Genomic DNA, 13,148 nt, shown 5'->3' with positions numbered 1-13,148 from the left:
TTTTAGTTTTGGCCTTGATTTTTATTTCTTTCAAAATAATTTTTTTTGTAAGTTAAAAAATTAATTTCTTTCACTTATCATATTTTCAAACACAAGAATTAACAAAAAAGAAATTAACTGAATTGAATTATTGCAAATTTCTAGTTTCCAAATGGATAATCGCTCTCTAATTTCTAATCCTTCCTATTTCACCCAAAAACAAACAGACTGTTACTTCATGACCGCACAATCATAAACCATTGCCTGTCTTCTTATTGGAGTTGCATACTTTTTAGTTTGTATTTTGCAAAAGGTTACGACGTTTACTTAGATAACTCAAGTTTATTCTGCCAATTATGGTCGTGTAACGATGTTATCAATCAAATTTCAATTAACTTTTTTTGTAAATTTATATTTTAACTTTTTATAAAAAAGTTATATAATTAATTAAAAAATCAAAATATAACGAGAATGAAAATACATATTTTTATATTATATTATCATAAGTATAATAAATATTTTGATTAAAAATATTATTATTAAAGGTTTTTTTTAGTAAAATATTAATTTAAACTGATTAATATAAATTATATTAAATTTATTAATTAGCAATCTAGTTACATTTGTCAAAAAAGGAACATAGTAAGTTGTGAAAAAAAATTTTTGTTTTTATTTCTTTGAGAAAAATTTCAATTTTTATTTTTTTATGAAAAATAAGAAAAACGTGTTTTTCATAATATAAAAAATAAATTATTATAAAATATATTTAAAAAAACTTATTTTACTTTTTTAATTAATATGTGTTATTTATTTATTTTATAATGATAGTCAATTTTTTATCATTATAAATAAATAGTTTTTAAATAATTATTCAATTTTAGTTATGAAAATTTATAGTATAATTTTAATTAACAGTTTATAAAGTTATTTTTTAAATTTTAATTAAATTTTCTGTTAAAAAAATCTTAATTAAATTTTTAAAAAAATTAGAAAACTAACTGGAGTTCTCTATTTTAAATATTAGCGGAAGACGTTGCCATTTTTGTTTACGTTTTAAGCCTCACGAAAAACATAAGCCGCTTTAAAGCCTTCTTCTATCAGAAATCAGATGGTTGCTAGGCTAATAAGTAATAAGCATTCAAGATTCTTTCTTAAACAAGTTCCTCCATTGATTCTAGCTGATGTAGTTGCCATGAAGCTCTGCGAAATTTTGCCAAGAAGATGACTTTCAGCATTTTGCTGTTGGAGTTGTATGATCCTATCATGGCATCAACATGACTTGGTAATTAAAATATAAAATTAAATTAATATATAAGTCAGATAATTTTACCTCTTATAACCAAATTATTGATGTATTTTTCACACTTCTATTGATATACAAAAATATTATTCAACTTTTCACCTCCTGTTGATGTATGATTTAAAGCACTTTCTCAAATGGCGATTAATATGGAGCAGCATGTATTTAAGAACCAAATAAGGTGATGATAGAGCTGCAAAAGATTGCAAGTATTCATGAGAGTAAAGCAATTATATATGAATGCTAAAACAACAAATAAGAAATTAGTTCTACCTGTTGTGATAGTGAGTAGGTTTTGGTTGGACGCTGAGAATTATCAAGAGGAACCAGGAAGAGATAGTGAGAGATTTAGATTGAGTGAAGAAGAAGAAGAAGCCTCCTCTTGCTTTTCTTCCTCCTCATAATTTATTCTTCTTCTCTTAATATTTGAAGAGGTCGTTTGTGTTCCTTGTCATCCAAATGCTCTTCATTTCTGCTTCTCTTTTTATTTCTACTATATATAGGATGAACCCCACACTCAGTAATTAACTCCACGGCATCTGCAATGGAGAACTGAAATGAGGCCTCAATGAAACACTCTTCATCAACATAGCCGAATTTATTATCACTGAAAGAAAGCAATACGTGTTCTGGTGAATCCTTAAAATCCAAATCATCATCCTCATCCAAACCCCCATAGTAATATAAAAACAAATCACGGCTATGGCTGTATCCAGATTCATCTATGAAATCCACTCTGCATTTAATGCTGTCTGGATTACGATAATATTCTGTGGGATGAAGAACAACGCAGAAAGAAAAGGCAATTAAGTGACGACGGTTAAGTCTGAATGAAAGCGAGGATCCACTTTTATTCTTATAACTCATCCCTTCTGGCACTTCACCTCCTTCAATATATAATATAACTTTCTGACCCAAAAGATGTGCTTTCAATGCATCCTCCATAACTTTATTCTTATCCAGATTAACGCAATTACCAAAATCAAGAAATTTGCAATCTTTAAAAAAATCTTCTCTTTCACATATATCCGCATCTTCATTTTCATCTGCTGCTTCACTTTCATCTGCTTCTTCACTTTCATCTTCATGTTCTAAGAAAAGGAAAGAAGTTGATGCAGATTCCAGAGAGATGCAATCTGTTGCATGTAAGTATTCTAAGCATGATGGAAGCTCTGGTAAGCATTTTAGACTCTCGCAATCTCTTAAATTAAGTCGTTTCAACTTCAGAAGTTGTTTGGTGCTTTCTGGAAGACTTGTCAAATTTGAGCATTCATCGAGACAAAGTTCTTCAAGACATTTCAACTCACCTATGCTGCTAGGAAGACTCACGAGGCTTGAACATTCATAGAGAGAGAGTTCTTCAAGATGTTTCAATTTGCAAATGCTGCTTGGAAGACTCACTACTTCTATACACTCATTCAAGGACAATTTGACAAGCTGAGATAGATGCTCAATTGATGAGGGCAGTTGTTCTATTGCAGTTCCATCTAAAGTTAGAATCCTTATATTACAAGGAATCTCTGGAGAATCTGTGACCTCAAGGCACCAACATAGATTTAGTACGGTAAGCTTGCTCAGATTTTGAAGAGAGGGAATTTCAACCAAACTCGAACATGCTTCCAAATATAAAAACTCGAGATTTGGGGCAACACTAGACAAGTTTGGAATCCTGGTCAGGTAAATAGAGTTGCTGAGGTCCATTAATTTCAAATTTCCAAGAGGCTGTAGTTAAATAGAAAAATATCAATAAATTAGAAGACACAAATCAACTTTATAAAATGTAGCTAAAATTTATGAACGGTACCTTATCTTCATTCCACAGTTGTCTGAGGTTGCTAAAAGGCATATGAAGCTGTACAAGATTCTTTGGCCAAAACTCTAATGGCAAAGACTCTAGAGGATAATTAATCAAGTAAAGATATCTTAGCTTTTGTGGAAGAAATTCCAAGCTGTTAGGAAGGAGCACTTCGCCTACTGTGGAATCATCCGTGACTTTTAGGAATCTAAGATTGCACATCTTCATGAAGGCCGTGGAACTTACCTCCAATTTACTGTTGTTTTGCATGTTAAGTAATATGGCTTCAACATTTTGAGTTCCCTAATAAAAAATAACAGCAAAAAGGATTATTGATTAATACTTCGTCATGAGAGCTAACATTCTTATAAAATTCAAATATGAAAATGGAAGAAGCCTCATTGATTAATTTGGCCATTACCGTATCCGTCGTTAATACATGACTAATATCTTCATAATTCCACAACCTGCTGCGTCCTCCAGGCTGTTCACATTCCTCATTGACAATATCCTTGCCCATTTGCTCTATCAAGTCATGCATATATACGACATCAAAAGTGATACGTATGAGAGATTTATTAATTAGGCGACGTATTGGACCTTCTGGAGAGAAACCGCATGCTTTTAACATTTTCTGAACATCATCTTTTGGGTTCCATTTGAAGAAACATACAATATCAAGAAATATTTTCTTTTCATTCCTCTCTAGCCCATCATAACTTATTCTCAAAACATCTTGAATATTCTTAAGAGATTGACCTTTCAAATTTTCCAATTCACTCTTCCATTCTTCTATCTCCATACCAAATAAATGAGATCCCAAGACTATAAGAGCTAATGGATTGCCTCCAGCATAGGTTATCACTTTCTTTGATAGCTCCACAAATCCCTCCTTGGGATTATTTTGTTTGAAAGCATGCAAGCTAAAGAGTTCAAGATCTTCAGAGTTACATAATTGCTCAACCTCATATATGCATTCACTTGAACAAACATTTTTAAGTACTTGCAAGTCTCTACTAGTTACAATGATTCTACTTCCCTCACCGTATGAATCCCATTTTTTTGCTAAACTTTTTAAATGGATCGGATCATTTACATCATCATAAACAATGAATATCTTCCTTCTGCTATTTAATGCGTCTTCACATAATGGTTGCTTGTCAACAAAGTGATAAGCATCAAATTTATTCTTGTTTCGATGAAATACTTCTTTTGCAATTGTGGTTTTACCAATGCCTCCCATCCCCCAAATTCCTACAACTTGCTTATCATTCAACAACCGTTTTACTTTTTCCACACGCGATTCAATTCCAATCAAGTTGCGATCATAAGAATCATCACTTTTAGACATATGACTAAGTTTCTTCAAAACATCATTGACAATTTCCTCAACCAATTTGGACTCATACCTAGTTATATACAAACAACAAACACAAGTAAGTAATGATAAACTCACACTTCTAAGTAAATAGTAATATTATCACTGAACTGAAAGGGTAGAGATGAATGAATGAGCTAGATTCAAGAGTCCATAAAATATGAAGATTGGGCTTGCTAATTAGGTTTAGACCAACCATTGTTAAAATACAAGAACTAACTATTTGGTTAATGCCCTTGACCTTATAAACCCATCGAATTCTTTTATGTTTTAGACGTGGGACTCTTCATACTCCCCTTTACGTGGTCAAGCAGCAACTGAGGTAGTTACTACTTGAAATACTCCCCCTGAAACCTAAACTTTGAATGCAATGGCATAACCAAGAAACTGGACTGAACGAAGCTGGGCTTAACTAAATTGAAAGGGTGGAGGAAAATGAATGTGCTAGAGTTAAGAGTATATAAAGTATGAAGATTGAACTTGCCAAGGCTTGGATTAACCAGTACTAAAAGGTTAGAACTAACTAATAAATTAGTTAGCCTTTGATCTTTGTAAACCCATTAGAATTTTTTTCTCTACCGGACTCTTAACAAATATATAATTAATATGTTCTGATTGTAGAATAAGGTAGCAAATATCGATTTTCTACATTAGCAGTGCCTATTTTTGGATTAGTGCTCTATATTAAGATTAATGTGCTCTATTAAAAGTGTATACTGTTTTCTTAAATTGAAGCTTAGAAAACTACAGTAAAGAGTAATTTAAAAATGTAATTAACATACTTATCTCGTGAATCCCATCCTGATAAGTTGCTTACTTCCATTAAAGCATGCTTCCATTTGTCCACCTTTTGTAAACTGCCTTTAACTTGTTCTCCACGCTTAGCAATATCAAATGCCTCCTTAAATTTTCCTCTCGGCTCTTGAACGTCAGTTGGATCTACTTCATAAAAAACTGGTCGGACCATTTGTCCTAAAGTTTCCTTGCATTCGAGTATCTTCACAAGCTCATCCAAGCACCATGGAGAATCTGCATAATTTTCAGAAAAAATGACTATTGAGAGACTTGACTCCTGGATTATTTTCAAGAGAGCTGGTGAGATATCTTCTCCTTTATCAAGGTTTTCATCCAAGAAGGCGTTGATTTGTTTTCGCTCCAAAGCAACAAAGAGATGGGACAGAAAACGCTTACGGATATCTTTGCCTCTAAAACTAATAAAAACATCATATTTGCAGGGAGGTGCTGATGAAGAACTAGAAGCCATGATAAGTGATAAAAAAAGGATATTGTGCAACTGAGTTTGAAGAAGGCAGAGAGAGCAAATTACTAAAGATGAATATTTTGTGAGTGTGTGTGTAAACTATTCTGAGACATGAAATTTATAAATGAACAAGTAAACGAAGAAAGCAAGAAACAAGAGGAAAACACCTTATGTGCCTTCTCATAGAAGGAATGCATAGCTATATTTTGTCAACAAAGTAAATGCTCTTTATGTCATATAAGATCGAATCTTTTCCTCTTTATCAATAGTCTCTCTCTAATCTTTATGTCAAATTACCGACTTAATTAAACTACGTTCAACTAATTAAACTCATTTATCAAGATTGAAATATTGGATTAGTTGTTATTTTAATTAGAGTTATTATCCTTATTTACTTTAATTAATTGGGATTGAAATATGAGATAATCAGAAATTTCATTTTCCAAACTTAATCAGGAAGGCACTTGGCTGGGGCTCTGTGTGTATGGGGCTCAACCACATGAAGTCTGGACCACCTCCATACTTTGAGGTCACTTGTTTTATTTTTTAACAAGGCACATAGCGAAGCGAAAAATGAACTATTGGGCGGTTAGGAATAGCTTTTACTTTTTTAAGTTTTTCATCTGAATTTAGAGCTAAAGCACAAAGATGGCCACTCAATTTTGGAGATTATTTTATTTCAATTATGTAATTTCAATTTATTACAAAAATATCACCCAATTTTAATTTTTATTCAGAAATAGTCATTATGACCTGTTAACCGGTTGTCAAAAGAAAATTACATTTTTGTCCTCTTTCTACTCACTCTCTTTAAATTTCTATCCCTTCTTTATTTCTTTAAACAAAATAAAAAGTAATTTTATAATATAAAAATTGATATAGTAAACTTTTATAGCACAATTAATAGAAAAAATTTTGTGTATTTTCTCGAGATATAAGAAATAATTTTATTATTCAACATGCTAATAAAATAATTATATTAATTATTATTTTTTATATGAATACAATATAATTTTTAATGAAATAACTATATTAATTATTATTTTTATATTAATACAATAAAGAATTTTGAGAAAAATGGGCCTGAAAGTTCTACCTCCTTCATTGACACAAGCACAATATATATATACACAAGAGCTATAGCTCACCAAATCTCCTAAACAAGGTAAACTCCTAAAACTGTACAATAAGAAATCTCGTAAACAAGGTAAACTATCAAGACTTTACGAAACAAATTATTCGCAAAACTTCCTAAACCAATCAGCTGCCAAGATCTTTCCTGCTTGATCCAATACCTTTCCTCAAGTTGGAGCATGAAGATCCTGAATGCCCAACTTGCGAAGAAGAAAATCAATTTGATTCTTTCCCAAAGCCTTCGTAAAGATATCAGCAGGTTGCATAGAAGTATGAACATACTCCATTTGAATGTTTCCATTTTGTATCTCATTACGAATAAAGTGACAGTCTACTTCAATGTGTTTTGTACGTTCATGGTAGACTGGATTAGCTGCTATGTGCAAAGCTGCTTGACTGTCACAATATAAATGCATAGGCTCAAAATGTTCAACACCAAGAGAAGTCAATAATCCTTTCAACCTGTTGAGTTCACAAGCCGATCTATACTCAGCATCAGCGAAAGAGCGAAACACTGTCTGTTGCTTCTTGGTTTTCCATGAGATAAGCAAATTTCCCAAGAGAACAAAATAACCAGTTAAAGACCGTCATGTCAAAGGACAACTGGCCCAATCTGAGTCACAATAAGCATACAATTTTTTATCACAATTGGCATGAAATAAAATACCTTGACCTGGATTTCTTTTAAAATCATGCACAACTCTCAAAGCTGCTTCCCAATGTTCCTTCTTCTATTGCTACATAAACTGTGCAAGTATATGCACACAATAAGATAGTTCAGGGTGAGTAATTGTCAGATAAATAAGCCGTTATACCAGATAGCTATACTGACCGAGATCGTCCATATCAGCACCTTTTACAAGTGCCAGCTTGTGATTTTGTTCAAGTGGACTTTTAGTCGACTTAGCCCCTAGTAAACTAGCCTAAAAAATGATATCCAATGCATATTTACGATGACACAAGAAGATACCATCTGAATTCCATGCCACCCCTATCCCCAAGAAATATTTCAGCTTGCTCAAGTCTTTCATATGAAAACATTGATTTAAATAATCCTTGAACTTTTGCACAGCCATTTCATCACTACTAGAAATAATGAGATCATCAACATAGACAAGAATATTCAATCGAACAGGCCCATCTCAAAAAGTAAACAGAGAGTAATCTGAACAGGATTGCTTAAATCCTCAAGTTTTCAAGGATGGTGCCAATTTGGCAAACCAACGCCTAGGTGCCTGTCACAAACCATATAAAGACTTTGAAGTCTACATACCTTCCTTGGTGTCTGGGAAACAAAACCAAATGGCATCTTCATGTAAACCTCTTCATCCAAGTCACCATGTAAGAAAGCATTTTGTACATCCATTTGATGTAATTCCCAATACTTTGCAGTTGTAACAGCAAGAAAGGTGTGCATAGTAACCATCTTTATTGTGGGGGCAAACGTCTCATGATAATCAATGCCTTCAACTTGATTATTTCCAAGTATCACCAAGCATGCCTTGCACCATTCAATGCTTCCATCAAAATTGTACTTAATCTTATAGATCCACTTACTCCCAATTGCTTTCTTCCCAGGTGGTAAGTCTTCTGTTGTCCATGTACCATTGTCCTCTAGAGCCTGTATCTCCTTTCTCATTGCCTCTCTCCAACATTCATCCTTAACGGCCTCAGCATATGTACTAGGTTCTTGTCCTGCAGTAATATTTGCCAAAAAGGACTGGTGTTGCAAAGAGAATTTACCATAATTCACATAATGTTCTATAGGATAAGGAGTACCTGAGAAATTTGATTGGAACGATGAACATGCAGAGGGGCTTAATCGGATGGTATGAGTCACATAGTCCTTCAAACGAATAGAAGGTTTCTTAACCTTTTGTCCCCTACCAAGTTGCTCCTCTAGGACATCATTCCTTCCACACCATTGCCCCCCTGTCTCCTACATCAATGCTTGCATCAATGGCAGTTGTTTCCTCAATATCACGATTCACCTCGTGTTCTCTACCCGTGCTTTGAGCATGCTCCTTTCCCATGTCATTTTCGAATCCTCAACATCACCACTCCAATTCACAATTCTATTTTTAGCCAAGTCAGCACCTATAATATTCTCATTGGCATATGGAAATTCTGTTTCAACAAAAATTACATCCCTGGAAACAAAGTATTCACAATTTTCCAAGTCATACAATCGCCAACCTTTCTTCCCAAATGGATATCCAACAAAAATACACCTTCGACTCCTACTAGCAAATTTATCATTATCTGGATTTAGATTATGTGTACAGCATAGACATCCAAAAGTCCGAATGTGTTTATAAGAAGGCACCTGTCCAAAAAGAACCTCACATGTCATTTTACCATTTAATAGCACAGATGGTGTTATGTTAATCAAATATCCAGCTATAATAACACATTCACCCCAAAATTCAATAGGAAATGTGCTTGGAAACGCAATGCTCTTGCCACATTAAGAATATGACGATGCTTTCTTTCCATATGCCCATTCTGCTGAGGCGTCCTGAAGCATGAAGTTTGATGTAAAATGCCATGTTCATCAAAATATTCTTTCAAACACATAAATTCACTTCCGTTGTTGCTTCTAATAATTTTCACAACTTTCTTAAATTTTCTTTGAATCATTACAATGAATCTTTTAAGAACACAAGAAACTTCATTTTTTCCATTCAACAAGTATATCCACACAGCACGAGAATAATCATTAACAATTGTCAAAAAATAAATGGCCCTATGTGAAGCTGGAACTCTATAAGGTCCCCATAAATCACAATGTATCAAATCAAAACATTCTTTAGCTTTATTATCACTAGCAATGAATACTTATCTAGTTTGTTTTGCTCTAAAACAAACATCATAAGCCTTATTATCATTCCTACCAGGACTATTAACTTCAAAAATTAACTCTACCACCTTAAAAGAAGGATGGCCCATTCTCCTGTGCCAAAGCTCAAAAGAGGCAACACTAGTTATCTTGTAAGCATGAACTGAAGCCACTCCTTTGAGAAAGTAAAGCCCCTCACATTGTTCACTCGCTCTAATCAGGTTTCTCGAATTTTGGCCCTATATAGCACAAATTTTATTAGTGATTTGAACCACCAAATTCAAATCATTAAGAAGCTGAGATACAGAAATCATATTGCATTTCAAATTAGGCACAAAAAGAATATGTTGCAACTTCAATTCTCCTCCAAAAAACACAGTTCCCTCTTTCAACGCAATGGACTCCTCTCCATTAGGTAAGCCAACTGGACACGGCACAATGTCATGCAATTCACTCAAACATGCATATGTGCCAATCATATGGTGTGAAGCTCCTGTGTCAATAATCCAAGGCAAAATCCTTTGCTTACCCATCAACCTCTCATCCTTGTGCAAACTCAACATGCCAAGCAATGTAGCCCACTGCTCATCATTTAGCCCACTAAGTCCTTTTCTATTAGAGTCAGTCAGAACATCTTACCCACTATCAGCTCCTGGTGTTTGAGTTGTGTTAGCCTAAGGAGTTCTTACTGTTATACTCATTTCATATAGGCATTTTAGGGTAGTTTTGCATCCATTTTGCCCTTATATTTTAGTAGATTTTATGTTTTTAGCTTTATTTTAGCTTATTTGTTAACTTTAGATACTTTATATTTGATTTTAGTAATTTTGTTGTTTTTGATAGGATTTTGTGGCAAATCGAAGATCAATGAGTGCAATAGGAAATAATTTGAAGAGATTTGAAGTTCTTTAAGCATGGAGGAAAGTTGAAGAAATCAAGCCTTGAAAGAGCAAACTAGCCGAAATTTGCTTGAGACTTTGCTTAAGGTCATGCTTAGGGTAAAGCGGCAGTGCTTAAGGTGCAGCACAAGTCAAGCATGAGCAGAAGAGTCCATTTTACTCTAAATCTGCCGAGATTTGCTGAAGGTCTGCTTAACCTTAAGCAGACAGTGCGACCAGAGGCTAAATTTGCTAAGAAGCTGCTCAGGGTTAGGCCGAACCCTAAGCAGAATGCCCAGAACGTGAATAGTGCTGCTGACTTGGATAATTTTACACCTCATTTCCTATCCACTCCTTGTCTTTTATTTTACTTTTAGGGCAACTTTTAGGGACCATATAAATTCATCATTTCCTTATTTTTGCCATAAGAGGAAGGGAAGGAAAAACAAAAAGAAAAGAAAATTTAATAGAAAGAGAGAGAGGAGCCGCCATTCTCTCTAGGAAGAGGAGCTGCTGCACGAGTTTGGAGCTCCAGAAACCAGAGACCTTGGTTCTTCCACCTGGGTTTTCCTATTTCAGTCCTTTTATCATGTTTTTCTTTATTCTTCCATCTATATTTCTTGTAAATACCATTATGAGTGAGTAATTTCTTTAGATTTCAGAGTTGGGAAATATGTTTTAGATTAATTTGTGGATTTGGACTGGGTATTTCCTTATTTTATATGAATACGAGTTTTGTTTCCTTCCTTGTGTGCTTGATTTACTTGCCTAATGTTGGTACCCATTGGGTATTGTGTTAATCTTTGATTGAAGGACCGAAAGGTGAAAGTCATTGATGGGTAATCATGGATTGGAACTTAAAATCACCTAGATTTAGAAATAAACCAGGACTTTAAGAGGAATTAATTATTGGTTACAAAACTTAATGGGTTTTAAAGTAATCAAATACATACGAAAGTAGGTTTGGTTATTTTAGAATACACTTTGATTTGCTTGAAAAAGATATCAAAGGGATTTAGAATCAATTTCCTTCAAACTCTATTTTTCCCTAAAAATTGGAATGCCCAAGACAAATCCCAATTAATTTATGCATAAACCCCCAACTCTGGAATCACTTTTACCATAATTAGACTTTTGCTTAAATTACCCATTGTTAATTTTAGTTTAATTGCGAGCTAGAATTAGAATTTATTTGTTTGCTCTTTACCCATTTCAATTGGATTAATCAATTTACCTTGCTCATTTACATTTACCATTTATTCATTAATCATTAGCCCAAATAATCGCTTCATTCATAGTTTAGTAATCAAACAGCAAATCCTCGTGGGAACGATACTTGATTCATCACTTTATTACTTGAGACGACCCGTATACTTGCGGATTCGCCACACCAAGTTTTTGGCGCCGTTGCCGGGGATTTGATTTTTGTTTGATATTGAACAATTGTTTGTTTGGTTAATTTGGGCACTTTATTTTATTTTCTTTTTACCATTTTACTTTGAGAATTTGTTTATTTTTGTTTTTCAGGTGCTTTATTTTATGAGAAGGACAAAAAGTGAAGAAATCAATCTATTCTTTGACCCAGAAATAGAGAAGACAGCAAAAGCTTTAAGAGCAGAATCTAAGAGGAGAAAAGCTGAAATTAAAGCTCAACAACAATAAGAAAGAGCACAAGAGCAAGAACAATTACAAGAAGAAATGGCTGACAACAACAACAACAACAATAACAACCGCTCTGTGAAGGATCATGCCTATCCTAACATTGGAGATTTCATGCCAAGTATCACAAGACCAAGGGTAGAAGCTAATAATTTTGAACTGAAGCCTGCACTCTGTCAAATGGTACAACAAGCACAATTTGGAGGAAATCCAAGTGAAAGTCCACATGTGCATCTGGCACACTTTCTTGAGATCAGTGATATGTTGAAGATAAATGGAGTTTCTGATGATGCAATTCCTTTTTCTCTGAAGGACCGAGCTAGAGAGTGGTTACATTCTTTGCCACCGGGTTCTATCACAACATGGGATGAACTTTCTCAAGCATTTTTGGCTCAATATTTTCCACCAAGCAAGACAGCTAAGCTAAGAAATGAGCTGACTTCTTTTAAACCTAGAGATGATGAGAGCTTGTATGAAGCATGGGAGAGGTACAAGGATTTGCAAAGGAGATGTCCACATCATGGGATTCCTAAGTGGATGCTTGTTCAACACTTTTACAATGGAGTTTCACCAGCTATTAGGAGTACAATTGATGCATCTTCTGGAGGTGACCTTATGGAGAAATCTGAAGATGAAGCTTTTTCTGCTCTTGATAAAATTGCTTATAACAACTACCAATGGAGTTGTGAGAGGAATGAGATCAAGAAACCAGCTGGTATGTTTGAGCTTGATGCCATGAATATGATTAATGCTAAGTTTGATGCTTTGACAAGGAAGATGGACAAGTTAAGTATGAAAGTAGATTCTTCATAGGAGGTTCTAGTAATTCACTAGAAATTGGAGTGCAAATGTCAATTGTGCACAGATTTTTCTGCACTTAATCAAGATTTTTCAAGTGAGCAAGTGGATTATGTGGGGAACTACA

The 13,148-nt window shown here is 34.0% G+C and overlaps 3 protein-coding genes and 1 non-coding gene across 5 annotated transcripts; all 4 read right to left on the bottom strand.

Moving 5' to 3' along the window:
- Nucleotides 1–1,104: 1,104 nt before the first annotated feature.
- LOC131173447 (probable WRKY transcription factor 19) lies at nt 1,105–5,348 on the bottom strand. 2 transcript variants are annotated; one of them, XM_058135815.1, is made up of 6 exons: nt 5,235–5,348; nt 3,496–3,599; nt 3,084–3,377; nt 1,553–3,001; nt 1,382–1,472; nt 1,105–1,237 (listed from the first exon to the last, which is right to left on the bottom strand). In XM_058135815.1, the coding sequence occupies exons 2-4, from the start codon at nt 3,592–3,594 to the stop codon at nt 1,685–1,687; spliced, it is 1,710 nt and encodes a 569-aa protein (XP_057991798.1). In that variant the 5' UTR covers nt 3,595–3,599; nt 5,235–5,348; the 3' UTR covers nt 1,105–1,237; nt 1,382–1,472; nt 1,553–1,684. The 2 variants fall into 2 exon arrangements, with proteins under 2 accessions (XP_057991798.1, XP_057991797.1); XM_058135814.1 differs by lacking the exon at nt 1,105–1,237 and having other exon boundaries at nt 1,296–1,472.
- LOC131172704 (TMV resistance protein N-like) lies at nt 3,619–4,429 on the bottom strand (the record flags this gene model as incomplete). Its single annotated transcript, XM_058134219.1, has 1 exon — nt 3,619–4,429. A coding segment is annotated over exon 1 (807 nt), but the record flags the coding sequence as incomplete, so codon positions are not given.
- LOC131173449 (disease resistance protein RUN1-like) lies at nt 5,189–5,964 on the bottom strand. The gene has a single exon (XM_058135817.1). The coding sequence runs from the start codon at nt 5,714–5,716 to the stop codon at nt 5,189–5,191; it is 528 nt and encodes a 175-aa protein (XP_057991800.1). The 5' UTR covers nt 5,717–5,964.
- Nucleotides 5,965–12,643: 6,679 nt separating this feature from the next.
- Nucleotides 12,644–12,750, bottom strand: LOC131173737 (small nucleolar RNA R71). Its single transcript, XR_009144051.1, has one exon. It is a non-coding gene; the product is annotated as a small nucleolar RNA R71 (small nucleolar RNA).
- Between the last annotated feature and the right edge of the window lie 398 nt (nt 12,751–13,148).

The sequence above is a fragment of the Hevea brasiliensis genome, chromosome 14 (assembly GCF_030052815.1).
Source record: "Hevea brasiliensis isolate MT/VB/25A 57/8 chromosome 14, ASM3005281v1, whole genome shotgun sequence".
Taxonomy (NCBI): domain Eukaryota; kingdom Viridiplantae; phylum Streptophyta; class Magnoliopsida; order Malpighiales; family Euphorbiaceae; genus Hevea; species Hevea brasiliensis.
This window is presented reverse-complemented; position numbering and strand designations above follow the sequence as displayed.